At 36.6% G+C, this 15,299-nt stretch overlaps 1 protein-coding gene and 1 long non-coding RNA gene across 2 annotated transcripts; one reads left to right on the top strand and one right to left on the bottom strand.

The window, feature by feature from the left end:
* Positions 1-9,535: 9,535 nt before the first annotated feature.
* LOC120634330 lies at positions 9,536-11,375 on the top strand. The gene is made up of 3 exons (XM_039904840.1): positions 9,536-9,680; positions 10,282-10,362; positions 11,046-11,375. The coding sequence occupies exons 1-3, from the start codon at positions 9,612-9,614 to the stop codon at positions 11,361-11,363; spliced, it is 468 nt and encodes a 155-aa protein (XP_039760774.1). The 5' UTR covers positions 9,536-9,611; the 3' UTR covers positions 11,364-11,375.
* A 1,170-nt stretch (positions 11,376-12,545) lies between these two features.
* Positions 12,546-13,300, bottom strand: LOC120634048. Its single transcript, XR_005659231.1, has 2 exons — positions 13,256-13,300; positions 12,546-12,755 (listed from the first exon to the last, which is right to left on the bottom strand). It is a non-coding gene; the product is annotated as an uncharacterized LOC120634048 (long non-coding RNA).
* Positions 13,301-15,299: the final 1,999 nt, after the last annotated feature.

Raw genomic sequence — 15,299 nt, 5'->3', positions numbered from 1 at the left:
GCCATGCCATGCAATAAATGTCATGTGTTAATCCAGGGTATATCTCCATTCCAAACTACAGTCATATGTTTTTTGTAGATTTTGCGTGAAAGAGTACGAAACATCCATTCATCCATATACCCTCGTAAACTTTTACTTTTATAATATTAGTAGGAAGATAATATATACACGTCTTATATACAATTGGAAGAAAGTCTTATGATGAAACTTTTATGATGAAACTTTTATTCTAGTATAAGAGGCAGATCAGCTAAAGGCAGGACGATTGGACTTGCAAATCTAACTCTACCAAGAGCTTATGGGATGTATCGATTAGTAAGGCCATTTTACTTTTTTTTTAATAACAAATACTTCACTTTTATGAGAAGTACAAGCGAAACGTCTGACTTGCGTCCTATCTGTCATTTAAATTTATTTCCTAACTGCAATCGACCATTAAACACGTCTGTTTGAACAAGAGTTAAATGACTGATCGTACACAGAATTCTTTTTTTTTATTCCTCTACAAGTTAGCCTTACCTGATGGTAACTGATGATGTATTCTAAGATGGTAAAGGGTTAGCATGGCAGTTATTTAAAACCCATATCTCTAATCGGTTTCTACGCGACAGCCTACCGGAACGCTAAATCTCTTTGGTGCACATTTTGTCGGTAGGGTGGTCAGAAATCATTAAATTTCAAAATGCGGGAGTCGAAGCCGAGACCTCAAACTTAAAACCACTGCACCATGGAGATTGTCAAATACACATTACTCATACTCATTTTAACCCTGCAAGTTAGATTCGGCGCTGTAGTTCGCTTTTGGTTCTTTATTTCGCGATAACCAGTGTTGCCCACTTGTGGGAAAATCCTCCAGCTGGGCCAGGCTTTTAGTCCAGCAGTGGGCTGTCACGGGCTATTGATGATGATGCCTATGTTATTGTCTAACCCCTGAACTATCACAATGCAAAAATGACGATCTCACGCTCTGTAAAAATCGAAAAACAATTACGGGATAAAAAGTAGTCAATATGTTAATCCAGTAAAACTTATTTCTGTGCTTAATTCAATCCAGATCTGCAGGTTGATAACGTGTCTCACGACAGGCTCGCGACAGGCGTAATTCTTGCAATCTTTGCTGTCAAACGTCACTTTCTTTTATAATGCATACAGAAAAAAACGCGAGATTTATGCCTGTCGCAAGCCTGTTGTAAGATACCTGAACACATGCCTTTCAGGCTTTATTGAGTTACAAACATACATCCAAACTAGTTACAATATCAGATGGATTGAATACCTATCGTAAGCAGTAAACCAGAGATTACAGCAAACTCGCAGAGTCGTCTAGTATTGGAGCAAGCCCCAAAAACTCCGACATAGGGTCTTAGGAGGCTCGAAAATGACCGGCCATTTTGTTTGTTTGGTTTCCGCCGGGTTTTTGGAAGTGTGCACTGCCCCTTGTCATGAATTATCTGTAGTTGACAGATCTTCGGGATCGTTAAGGACGTCATTGGAGTATCATGAGAGTCAACCGAATTCTTGTAAAGCTATTTGAAGTGTTGAGCTCTTGTACGGAGATTTATATACGATATTGTTACACCCCACAAGTGTTAATGGTTTTTATGTATCGAAAATCTGGAACGTCAGAGCAAAATGGACCGAAGGCGCCTCAGTTATAAGCCCTAATTTCGTACCAATCGAATACCGAAACCGATTTCCACAAGTTATTTTGAAACTTTATTGTTTGCTACAGTGTAACTCTGAATGCTTATGATTTTCGCATGGCCATTGAGGAGTTCCGTAATTTATGTTCTAAGGTCATTATAAACAGAAACTCGACACATAAAAACAAGAAAATAGTTTGCCGTAACATCATCTTAAAAACAGCAGTCGTATTAATAAGGTGTTCTTTTTAGAAAAATAAATTTTTTGACTGCTATCTCACGCTGATGCAGTCTAAGAGCGGTAGCGGGCTAACCTGTTAGGAAGTATGGCAGTAATATTACCGTACCGTACCGAAACGTTAAATCGCTTCGCGGCACATCGGTGGGGTGGTAACAAACCACGGCCAAAGCCTCCCACCAGACCAATCCAGAGAAAATTCAGAAATTATAAATTCTTCAAAAAGATTCCTGCCTTGCCGGGAATCGAACCCGGGGCCGACTTAAATTCACAGCAGTTGCGCCAGGAGGTCGACAAAACACGCGCACAACCATAAAATTACTTTCTTTCTTTCTTCTGGACTTTCTTTAGGACTTTCAAACTGCCTAAGTAGATGTTTAACGAAATTAGTCAGGTGAGAAGATGGTGATAACTATATTAATAAAAATCGTTGTCTGGTGGGAGGCTTCGGCCGTGGCTACCACCTTACCGACAAACACGTGCCACTAAGCTATTAAGCGTTCCGGTATGAGGTCGCGTAGAAACCGATTAGGGGTATGGCTTAAATATAACTGCCATACTCCCTAACAGGTTAGCCCGCTACCATCTTAGGCTGCATCATTTCTTACCACCAGGTGGAATTGCTGTCAAGGGCTAACTTTTAGTGTAATAAAAAAAAAACTTAAGCACCGAGGTTCCCAAAAGAGACCTGGTCTGAAAAGAAGCCTCTAACAAACTTAGACGAATAATTCTTTTATACCTCTCCCATCTACAGCTACATTGTCTCACGAAAAGTTTTCCAGAAGTATAAAGTTGTACTAGATATAAGTAAAGTAATATATTATATATAATATATAGTAACATATTCATTTAATTGCTTCAGCAGTGGGATCCCGAACTGTCCACGTTAGCCCAGGTGTGGGCTAACACATGTATTATAAGTGTTGACATGTGCAGAGCTACCAGTAAGTATAATTCATCGTCATCATCATAATATCAACCCATTACCATGCCCCTCCCACAATGTTAACCCCTCCTGTTAAGGCCGTTGTCCACCCCGCTGTCCCAATGCAGATTGGTGGACTCCACACACCTTTGAGAACAGTATGGAGAACTCGCAAGCATGCAGGTTTCCTCACGATAGTTTCCTTGCTTCAGCAAGTGATATTTTAATTGCTTAAAACGTACATATCTTTGAAAAGTTAGAGGTGCGTGCTGGATTTCGAACTCGGCCCCCCGACAGTGGAGTCGAAGTCCTACCCAATGGTCTATCATAATGTTCTCAAAGGCATGTGTAGTACAACAATCCACCAATCCGACTTGGCCCGCGTGGCCTAAACACCTTTCATTCTAGGAGACGGCACATTTCTTATAGTAAGTGCTGGAACGGTTTTTTAATGAAGAAAATATGCTTAAGAAAATAAATATAATATGATGTATTGGTATTCTTTAAGAAAGGTTCCCTGATCCGGCTCAATTGGCGGGCTTAACCCGCTTCGATGAAAACTGGATACCAATCAACGCCAGAAAACTATTCAACTACACAGGTTTCAGTTTGGAGAAAGTGAAATACGGCATTCACTCAATGTTAAGATCGTGGTACAGAACTAAACAATCTGTTCACCCTGAGGACATCACAGAGGCTGATGATATATGGTAAGGAATAATATTTATAATCTATTCTCCAACGTTATTACACCTGTTGTTATAGATGGACTGTAGTTGATAACCATAGCGTCTTCGGGGGCTTAGGGTGAGCGCAAAACTCACCAGAAGTTAAGCCTCAGGACTCGACAAAATCGGTGGGGGAAGGGAAGTTTTTGTAGTAGTATAGGTTCTTGTAACAAAGCTTGTCCGAAGAAGTGCTCATGATTATTTCTGCCGCCAAGAAGCAACGCTGTGTTCCGTTCTGAAGGGCGTTGATGGCGATTTAATCGCTGGCTTAAGACCTACGCCTGAGGTTAATGGACCTGATATTTTCTCGGCAACCATGACCAGCCGAGAACACATGCTTGGCGGCAAACAAACCAGGCGGTAGTATTTCCCTGGACGAGCTATGTCAGAAAAAGGGCTTCTTTGTCGTTACAGTCTTGACAGACTGGTCGTGGTCGTGATGTGGGTGTTGTGGCTCGCTTTACAATCCTTCGCCACTCTTCTTTAACGGTTGCCTTTCTTGCGCATTCATGTAGAGGAGCCTCGATTCTGGCCTTCACGTGGTCCGTCTCATCAGTGATCTACCGCGCGCTCTGGTACCTTCTACTTTCCGTTGAACCACAAGACGCTCAATGGACACGTCATTACGCCTGGACACGTGACCGAAGAAACTAAGAATTCGCGCTTAAACTGCAGAAGATAGGCGCTGTTTGATGCTGAGTTCGTCATGAAAAGATTCATTAGCACGAAACATGTTATAGGTCACTCCCAACATTTTCCTCCAGCACCACATCTCTAGAGCATCTATTTTTTTCTTCTCAGTCTCCCTCAGGGTCCACGTCTCCGAAGCGTAGTCTACTACTACTACAAAGCAAAAGTATTCTTCCTAATGAATCATGTAATACCCTATCGTAATTGTAATCCCTTCCTTATTTAACTAGTTTCATGGTAGTCAAATGGTATTATCCTGATAGTTCCCCATAATGTTCTGAAAGGTCTGTGAATTCTACCAATCAGCACTGCGCCTGCGTGGTTGACAACCGCCTTAACCCCATCTCTATGTGGGTCTGTCACGTGCCCTGTAGCCCTGTATTAAAATAGTTTAATTTTATTTTACCTATACCTGACACTATAAAGTGTCTACACTTTTTTTTCAAATAAAGAATTTCAATTTCAGGCCGAAACATTTAGGATCCAATGCATTTTTGGCACTCGTGCATGGCCGTGTTACACACGTTGGTTGCGGCATATCCGTCTTCAAGGAATATTCTTTTCATGCATCTGTAGAACACAAAGTGGATTTAATACACAATGTAATGTATACCTTTTGAATATAATAATATTTTATCATTATAAGGCCACTAAATGCCCGATATAAAGCAAGCAAGGGTGTCCTCTCAGAGTGAGAAGGGATTTGGCCGTATTCCACCAAAGTTGAAGAGAGGTTTGGTGATTGGTGAAAAAAGTAATCTTTAATATCTCAAAACGCACATAAAATTGTAAAAAAGATGAAGGCACTGAAAACCATTCATGTTCATCACACAAACATTTTTTCAGTTTTGGGATTCGAACCCACAGCCTTGGACTCAGAAGGCTGGGTTGCTGCCCACTGCGCACGCAAACTGTCAAAACTTATCATCTGCTTGGTGCGTTAATTATAACTTAAGAAAATATGAATAAACAATATGGCGGGATTTTTCAGGTCGTTCGCGTCGTCTGCAACCTATCATCAAGGCTCCATACTACACCGAGGAAAGACCGGGTATATAAGACTGATGCCCCCACTCAAGTAGGTTATACCGTCAAATGCGGCTGCCCTATTGGCTATGATGAGGACGAGGACTGCTTATGCTACGAAAGTGGTAGGAAACTACGTATGTATTTAAGCATTTTTTTTTGTCTCTATCCGCCGAACATCGCTGAAGCGGATCATTTTAATTTTAATTATTTATGTATTTCATATAAATTGAGGATGTTATATGTTATATATTTATATAGGTATTTATGTTATATATTTACATATTTATATATGTTGTATATGATTGTTAGTAGTTTACATTAATTGTGGGTGATTTCATGTATGTTTATATTTTATTGGTATTTATATGTAATATATTTATATATTTGTATAATTTTAAATCTTATTTATTGCACCGCCTATCATTTCTATGTTTTTTCCTTATACGCCATTGGTTGCCTGGGAAAAATCGCTATGTAGCGATAAGGTCACCAAATTGTACTCTCTTGCTATGTATTTATATCTCTGTAACTACTTTTTTTCTTTGGTGTACAATAAAAGTGTATTCATTCATTCATTCATATTTATACTAATGAGAACGCAGTGGTGAAAGTTGTTAAATTTAATGCCAAATCTTACAAGGAGACGTCGATACGCCAGATCTTCATTACAAACTGTATTGTAAATGTGGCACTAAAGGAAATAACCTTCGTCCATGAAACAATAAAAAAAAAAAAACCACTCTGCACCCTTTCGTTGCCACGAAGATCGGCACCAAAAGTTCTGTGCTGGTAAACACGTTGCAACTTAGCTGTACAAGTCACTTGTATAAAGAAATTCGGTTAATAAACAAGGCTTTGTACAGCTTTAAGGGCATTAAAAAGCATCTTTGAACTATGAAAGTAAGTATACACCGACTGAGAAGAGTGAGATTTATGAAATATTTCTATTTATTCCAGCGAGTTCGTGCAACGGTATAGAGAAGAAACCTCCCGTAGTAGTTTTGCCGATATTCACTGTGGAAAATGTCCCATCCAAGCTCAACATAGAATTTCGGTAATATCTGCTATCATAAAATTCAGTAAGAGTAAAAGTGAGCAAGAAGTAGAAATTACCTCAGTTTTATACCTCAGCTTTACACCGAATTAATGCCCTGGCCTGTAAAATATATAGAAGATACCAGAGGATACTGAGCAGTCAGTCCGCTACATATATAAAAAATAAATTATAAAAAAATCAACTAACAACATCTTCTTGCTAAACACGCATTAAGTGGGGTCGGCACAACATGTTTTCTTCTTCCTCTTACTTCTATTAGCCTTCATCTCACTATCCACTCCTTTACACGTATTTTCTATCACAAATCAAGACATCCCTTCCTTTGTCCTGCTCTACCTTTTTGTCAATATAAATTCATTAAAGTAAAAGAATATAATTAATTTGCTATTGGTGTTTCAGAAAAAATGGAAGTAATTGCAACACAAGCACAAATGAATTACATCTAGATCACCTAGATTATACTCGTTTGAGGGTAAGATTAAATTTTGCGCACAAACTAATAAAATACTCTTTCGACCCTACACTTCGCGCACTCTATATATTATATTATACATAGTATTAATATAAACTCAGCCAGTGAATTCGAGTTAAGAAATATTTAACAAAATTTTATTTCAGAGACACGACCTAAGGGGAAGTGTATTTTTAAAACCATCAGTATTTGAATTGCCTCCAAGAAAACTAATGACTGAAAGTGCATTAACAAAAAATCTTAAAAAGGATGTAAGACCGAGGAAAGATTTCTCCAATGTACGTTATCTAGTGTCAAAATACTTAAATATAAGACGACGTTCAAATATGACAAAGTTGACGCTAAACGATGATGTAGAAGACTCCAGTATAACTTCACCTTCAAAACAGAATAATTTCATGGAGCTTACAAGGCGAAGAATAGTTTATGATAATATTTCCTCACAAAATACAAACATTTCAAACGGAGATTCTAACAACAAATTAATTAACTTGTTAAATAAACTAGAAGAAGAAGCTAAGTATGTCAAACTAGCCTGCGATAGAAAAAAATTACTGGATCATAAAATTCGGAAAATATATAACGCATTTGCAGAGAAAGCTTTTATGCCAAAAATTAATAGTAACATAAATAAAGCAACAGATGAAACTTTAAGCCTCACTGACTTTCTTGAAAATAAAAGTTCTAGTAAAAATGAACAGCAGTTCATCTCTTTAAGAGAAAAAAATCTTGTTGAAGTTCATAACAATAAAACTATACCAAATATTCAACCATACAAAAACACAAATACAAACTCTATGAAAGTGAACCTGATGGATGGTAATCTAAAAGACAATTCATTTACTTATGATAACGAGGAATTACTAGAAATACTTAATAAACATGGAAATAAAATTAATCAAAATAGCAAAGGCGAAAAAACAACTGGTTTTCAAAATGAAGACTCACTTATGCGGCCGGAAGAACATTTACTGACCCTTGAAAAGAGACAGTTTTATCAAGACAAGCTTAATTATTTAGAAAGAAAACTTCAAGATTTTCACAACCATGGAAACAAGAGCGAAGTAAGTGACGCTATAAAATTTATTTCAAAATTTAAATTGACAATCAGGCATTCAATGTTCTTATTTCTTTATGTTCAGATGTACGCTGACCAACATATGAGAAGAACGCTGCCAAGCTATCATGAACTTCAACTAAACAGTAAAAGGCCATATTCTAAACGAATTTTAGAATTTTGACCAAAAAAATATTATTCCACACAAATTTTATTATGTCATGTTCTAAAGGTGACCTTTCTAAAGGTCATCGAGCGCTAAAATAGATGTTTGTCAATCGGGTCTAAAATGAAAGCCGCCGATAAAAAGCCGCCAGGCTGCGTAGGAGGGTCAGCGGCTTTTATGTCTCCTTCCGCAGCTGTCTGCTGATAGTGTTAAATCCAGAAGGACTGGTTTTTCATGAGTACATATTTTACTGAGGTAACCTCATACGTCGCAGGTTTATTTCTACGTCACATAGACTGTTTTCTGTTTTATTTATATTAAATATCAGTGGCGTACAAAAGATCAATTATTTATAATACAGAAACATAAGAAATATTTAAACTAAAAGAAACTGCTACCATCAGCAAAGATTAAAAAAAAAATTACAAAGTAATTCCAAATATAAAAGCTGTATTTATCTGTATTACAATTGGTCTTGACGTCTGGTGACGCTTATTTTTATCCCAACGGTTAAGTCTAGCAATTCAATAGGGCAATAGTGCCAGCACTTCGGGTACCACGCCCATTTGTGAACAGTTAGACGGTTTATATTTTTTGTAAATAATAATCTTAATATATATAAATCTCCTGTCACGATGTTTGTCCGCGATGGACTCCTAAACTACTTAACCGATTTTAAATTAAATTGGCACACCGTGAGCAGTCTGGTCCAACTTAAGAGATAGGATAGCTTGGATCTTTAATTATAGTCGCAATTTTATTTTATTGCAAATTATTTGTCTATAATTAATTGACAGTCACGTGTTATATATATATATAGATATATATACTACTATACTCATTTAAGGCTTAGCGATACTGAATACTTTAAAAACAAAAGTAAACGCAGACGAAGTCGCGGGCAACAGCTAGTGTATTATATAATAATCTGTAATTATTATTATGTTTGCAAATTGGAATTATATAAATATATTATTTAGCAAACGGTGTACAAAGTATATAGTATTTTACATGGCACCGACCTCAAAATGGTGTATATCTTGCCTTTTATTTAGTATCATTGATATATGAGTACCTAGATTATAAACACATAATAGTACATTCGAGTTAAGATCCGTCCCCATACGTCGAATATATAACGTTTAAATGATTATTATACTAATTGCAAATATAATAAATTGTCTATTAACATGTATGTTTATGATACTGACGATGTTGATACCCCTCGAAAACATGACTTAATGGGTGTTGGTAACGTGTTTCGAGAGGTTCAGTTCAATAAAATCGTAGTGTAGTTATACGAAATACTAAGATTTTATTTGACTCAATACGCGTGGCGTTGCGGTCGATTGAGTGGGGTTGCATTAGGTACCAAAAGATATTTATTTTAACAACGAGTCTTAATTAAGACGTAACAAAGAAGTCGGTTACAAACATACAAGTGAAGCTAAAATAAAGCGTGTAAAAATGATTGAATTTCTTAAGACTACAAGGAAAACGAAAACTATGTCCGTAGTAACATGTGTGTTTTGTAAACAGTTAAATGTTTGCCTTTATGTTAATCGCTTTCTTGGTGGTACAGTTGTTTGAACATTAGCTACTTGAAATGAAGAACATTCAACTCGTAATCAGCTCCTTTCTTTGCGTATTCATTAATATAAGCTTTGAAAATAAGGTAAGTAAATGATTTTGCATTATTATTAAGTTAATTTTTATCTTGAAATATAAAACCAAGCTAGTCTTAAGCTTGATATAAAATGATATGAACCATATTTGTATTATCTTCCTTGGTTATTTCTAATTCTGACGGCCGAGTGGCGCAGTGGCCAGTGACCCTGCTTTCTGAGTCGAAGGCCGTTGGTTCGATTACCACAACTGGATAATGTTTGTGTGATAAACATGAATGTTTTTCAGTGTCTGGGTGTTTATCTGTATATTATAAGTATTTGTGTGTATTGAATTCATAAAAAAAAAAACATTAGCTATCTTAGTACCGATAACACAAGGTAAGCTTACTTTGGGGCTAGATGGCTATATGTGTATTGTCGTAGTAGATTTATATTTACTTAAAAAAAAATCATATATGTATATATATATATATATATATACATATATGATTTTTATATATATACATATATATATATATATATATATATATATATACATATATGATATATATATATGATAATATATATATATATATTATTTAAGCTTCAGTCAAAGCCAGTTTGGCTTTTGCAACATAAACAAAATCCTTGATATAACTTTACTTACAGGTGCAAGCTAAAAATAATGAAATAATACCCTTAAATTCATTTTTTGGAAGTTGGGAAAGACGGCATATTCAAGAATTACGGGTAAGATTAATTATTTAAGTACCAATACACGAGAGGGGGATTCTTTTACCAGGGCACGCTTGGAAATTTTGTAGCATTTGTCAAGATCTGTCAAGATACAGAAAATGAACAAAATCGCCTCACTGCAATACCACCTACTGGGAAACTGGTGGCATTTAATTATAGAAAGATTTAACTTTGACTTTATAAATATATTTTTTTATTGCAATAATTAATGGATCACCAGAAATTTCATGGAAAACCATCGCCTAGGAGCAGAGCAACACTTCAGACTGGAACAAAGCAATGCTGCTTCGTTCCAGTCTGAAGAGCGTAGGGTTCCTGGGGTTTTGAAGATGGGCAAGCGTTTGTGATATTTTGGCATTCTATCGCCGCCACTCGGAAGTTCGCTGCGTTCGGGATATTCCGTACCGCTGCGTTCGAATATCGCACAGTGTAATTCTGTGGGCCGGTTGCTTCCACACCTTGAGCCGTAGTGTTTTTATACTCATTGTGCATACACAGTTGTGTCAAAGTTAATATTATAGTTTATTTCCTCATTCCTATCCAGCATAAATTATTTTAGGAGATTTATTGTAACGCAAGCCGGGCTTTCCGGCTTGTATGTAAAATATGATTGACAGTAGCACTACGAGCTGTGTCACAAAAAACTCTACTTCTATGTATTTTTTTTTTTGCAATAGGATACGCAAGTGCATCAAAGGGACCCTACTGAGAGCATAGAACAAGAAAAGACAGAATTCGAAGAATTTCGAAAAAGACGACAAAAGAAAAACAAGAAGGTGTCAAAGAATAAAAAGGCTTTATCTTCTAAAAACACCATCAAATTAACGCAGAAGAAGAATCAAAGAAAGAAGAGAAGGAAGGACAAAAGTAACAGGAGGTTTGTTAAGACTACGCTCAACGATGTCCTGACGGACTCAAAGATGTCAAATTCGAAGGAAAGCGACGGGAAAGGAAAACCAGTTGATATTATCGTACACATTAAAATGAATGATTAAACATGCATTATCTCAAAAGTCTCTGTAATTTATTTGCCTCTTTAGTATATTTTTTAAATTTTTGTAGTGTTTAGGAACACTTGGAGGAAATGTCAATTTTATTAATTCAAAATTCATGTAAATTTTTTTGGAACCGGTAGGATTTGAACCTGCAACTCTCCGGCAATGACGGCCTGAGCGCTGTGACCACTACGGGCTCTTTAACTGCCGATGGCGAAATTATGTATTTATTTATATCAGTACTATATGTATTTATATCAGTCTTTAATGTTAGTATTAGACGAAGGCAAAAAAATCGTGGGGCTGCTGTTAAAGCTGTGTCGTGTGTTGTTGTTCAGATACATAAAAAAGAAGAACTATTTGCTCTCAGTGTTGGTAATACCGAACAATGGCAAGTATTCTTGACAGAGCAAGAAGAGAAAATTACCAGTCACCTCTTACTACGGCTCCCCCACTGCCGATGCCGAAATTAATACTACATGCATTGATGTCAGTCTTTATAGCGACTGTAGCGTCTTCAGTATAGTGTCCAGGGTTTATACCTTGTCCAGCTAAGCTAAGCTAGGCTAAGCTCTTTATTGCAATTATATTTGGTTGTTCAATGACAAGGAAGTACTAATAAGTCAATACTAGTAATAGCAATCAATCTACTTGATTTGGAGGTTTATATTGGCTAATTTTTATCCCAGAAAGATAACGGTTCCCACGAGATTCGAAATAACCGTAATACGGACGAAGAATGCGGGCAACAGCCAGTCAAACTAGCCCTTGACTGCAATCTCCTCTGATGATAAGTGATTACGCAGCAAGATGGTAACGAGCTGACTGGCTAGGGTATGTCAGTGATATTAAACCCATACCCCCACTCGGTATCAACGCGACGTCGTACCGGAACGCTAAAGAGCCTTCGGCATGTCATTATCATTAGGATGGTAACTAACCACGACCGCCCACCAAACCAGACCAGAGAAAATTATGAAATTATAAATTCTCAAATGTGTCTGCCGGGATAGAACCCGGAACTTTGGACTAGAAACCACAACCACTGCGCCAGGGAAGTCGTCTAAATTGTCGTCCTATTTTCAGAGCAAAGATGTTCCGAATATAACTTATGGTTGGCTAACAATAGATGAACAAAATTGAATAAAATTTAGTGGAAGAAGGTACAAATTTACACACAAATTAAATAAAAGAAAAGTTTATTTGCTAGTTCCCTCGGTTTTTTACGTTCCTCAAATACAATTGTAACTTCTTCTTCAAAATTCGCATCACCTTTTTATTATTCCATGCCTGTTTTGTACCTTTATTATTCACATCCGGGTATTTCTGTTTTAGTGCTCTTAAAACATGAGTTATTATATTTTCAGTCTCTGGCTTTATATGACGTGGTATCTGAAAAAGTTTGATAATCAAGACTCAACGTTAGGCTCATAGGATGGAGGTTTTATTCCATACATTCAATAGTAATATAGCTTTTTGTGACAGCTCGTCTCGCGGGCTGATTACGTATCTCGAAACAGGCTTGCGACGGGCATAAATCTTGCAATCACTGATGTCAACTTTTCCATACTATAAATAAACAAAAGTGACGTTTGACAGCAGTAATTGCAAGCTACCCTACGGGTTATAATAATACGCTCGGGGCTAGATGGCGATGTGTGTATTTATTTATTTATTTATTTTATTTATTTATTTGGTATCTATGACCCATCACTACACACTACACTATAACATAAATAGAATAATTAAAAACTAAACTAAATCAAAATATATATATATATTAAAATTTATATATATAAAAGTATTGTCGTAGTATATTTATTTATTTATTTATCTACGGCAATGGGTTGGTAATGATTGCGGTAGTCTGTTTACAAAACTTTTAAACTCACCCTTAAATGAATCATCGTTTTATGACCGGCATTAAACAGATCACTTATATGGAAACTCTGGAATAAATATGATTAATTAAATATTAAATTAAACTTAGACCTAACTGATATAATCATCGTCAATATTATCATATCAATCAATTGCCGGCCCACTACTGTGGTCTCCTCTACTGAGAAGGGATTAAGGCCGTAGTCCACCACGCTAGCCCAGTGCGGATTGGCGGACTCTACACACCTTTGAGAACATTATATAAAACTCTCAGGCATGCAGGTTTCCTCACGATGTTTTGCTTCACCGTTGAAGCAAGTGATATTTTAATTACTTGAAACGCACATAACAGTAAAGTGAGGTGCGTGCTGGGATTCGAACTTGGCCCCTTGTGAAACCTATAATTTATTATAATTATCTTTAACTGAGGACTATTACTAAATACTAGCGGACCCCAGCGCCATCTGTCGGGCTGATTTGTGAATCTAAACCGTCCAGGGTGCCACCCAAACGCATACCAAAAAATTCATTCAAATCGGTCCAGCCGTTAAGGAGGAGTTCAGTGACATACACACGCACACAAGAAATATATATTTAAAGATTATGTGTTGTGGATAATTATTATCGGTAATCCGAACCCTTGATCTGTTATTAGAGAAAAATAGTAACTACTATACGGAGGCAGTTAAAGTTTTTAACCGGATAACACAAATTTGCATAAAGTTTTAGGCGTGCAAAGGTTGCCTTATTTCTGCAAGCAATCTCTAACAAAAGCCCTATCTTCGCCGAGTATGGGCTAGTTTAACTTACGTTAGTATTTATTGCTGCGATGTAACTGATTTTTGTAAAAAGAATGACCATAAAAAAATTATAATAAAGCGACATCCTACTACCACACTTTATAAAAAATAAAAAATAATACGTCTAATTTTTAATCTCCACAAATTCCAAAAACAATCGAATGAATATCAAAAACTTGTTTAATTAAAACTTCCTGTCGACATTATTTTCCGATCTAAACAGAAAATTCAATCAAACAAGCTTGTGAAAAGAAGGTTTTTTACTCGTTTTATAGACGTTTGTATTCGTCGTAAAACACACACAAAGTCTCTTACTATTGCCTTCAAAATAATGGCCTTCCGTTTTCTTTCTGAAGTTTCGACAGTTAGAGCACTATCGAGAGCTATTACTGAAAACGTGCAATATCGCAACCGCCCTGGCGCAGTGGCGAGCGCTGTGTTCTTAAGTAGAACGTCCCGGGTTTGATCTCCAGCAGGGGAAATTTGGGAATTTACTATTTCTGAATTTACTCTGGTCTAGTCTGGTGGGAGGATTCGGCCATGGATAGTTATCACCCTACCAATTAAGTCGTGCCGCTTGGTGTTTAGCGTTCTCGATTTAGCGTTCCGGTACGATGTCGCCGTAGAAACCGATTTATGAGTACCGGTAGTGATAACCCGAGGTATGAGTTTAATGTAACTCTGTCATACACCTAGCAGGTTAGCCCGTTACCATATAAGACTGGTGATATCACCAGTCTAATATGGTAACGGGCTGCAATATTGCAGTTAAAGGCTAACTTGTGGTAGAAATAAATATAAAAAATGGTTTGTGATCTTTATTTCTCACAAATTTATTTCTTTTATGCAATTTAATATCACTTCCTTTAACAGTGGAGGAAAACATCGTGTGGAAATTTGCATGCCTGAGAGTTGAGTATAATGTTCTCAAAGGCGTGTTGAGTCTAACAATCCGCACTTGGCCATGGTAGGCGACTACTTCCTCGTTCTGAGAATAATCTAATTAAGTGAAGTTTAAATTGAAAACTCACTTAAATTGTTAACATAGACATAAAGCACCTTAATCAAAACTTCTCTAGAATATCAAGGGATTTTTATATTAAAACGTGTCTCTGAAACTGATAAAATTGAATAACTTTGGATTAATTATTAAAGCAATTATGCGGCCGGCCCTACGAAGTTTAGTCTTAAAGTCTTACGTCAGCACTTAAGTTAAATGTCAAAATTGGCCTATCAAAACTTAAAAGCAGCTTAT

This window comes from Pararge aegeria, chromosome 23 (genome assembly GCF_905163445.1).
Source record: "Pararge aegeria chromosome 23, ilParAegt1.1, whole genome shotgun sequence".
Classification (NCBI taxonomy): Eukaryota; Metazoa; Arthropoda; class Insecta; order Lepidoptera; family Nymphalidae; genus Pararge; species Pararge aegeria.
Note: the sequence above shows the minus strand (reverse complement) of the source record. Positions and strands in the feature narration are given on the sequence as shown.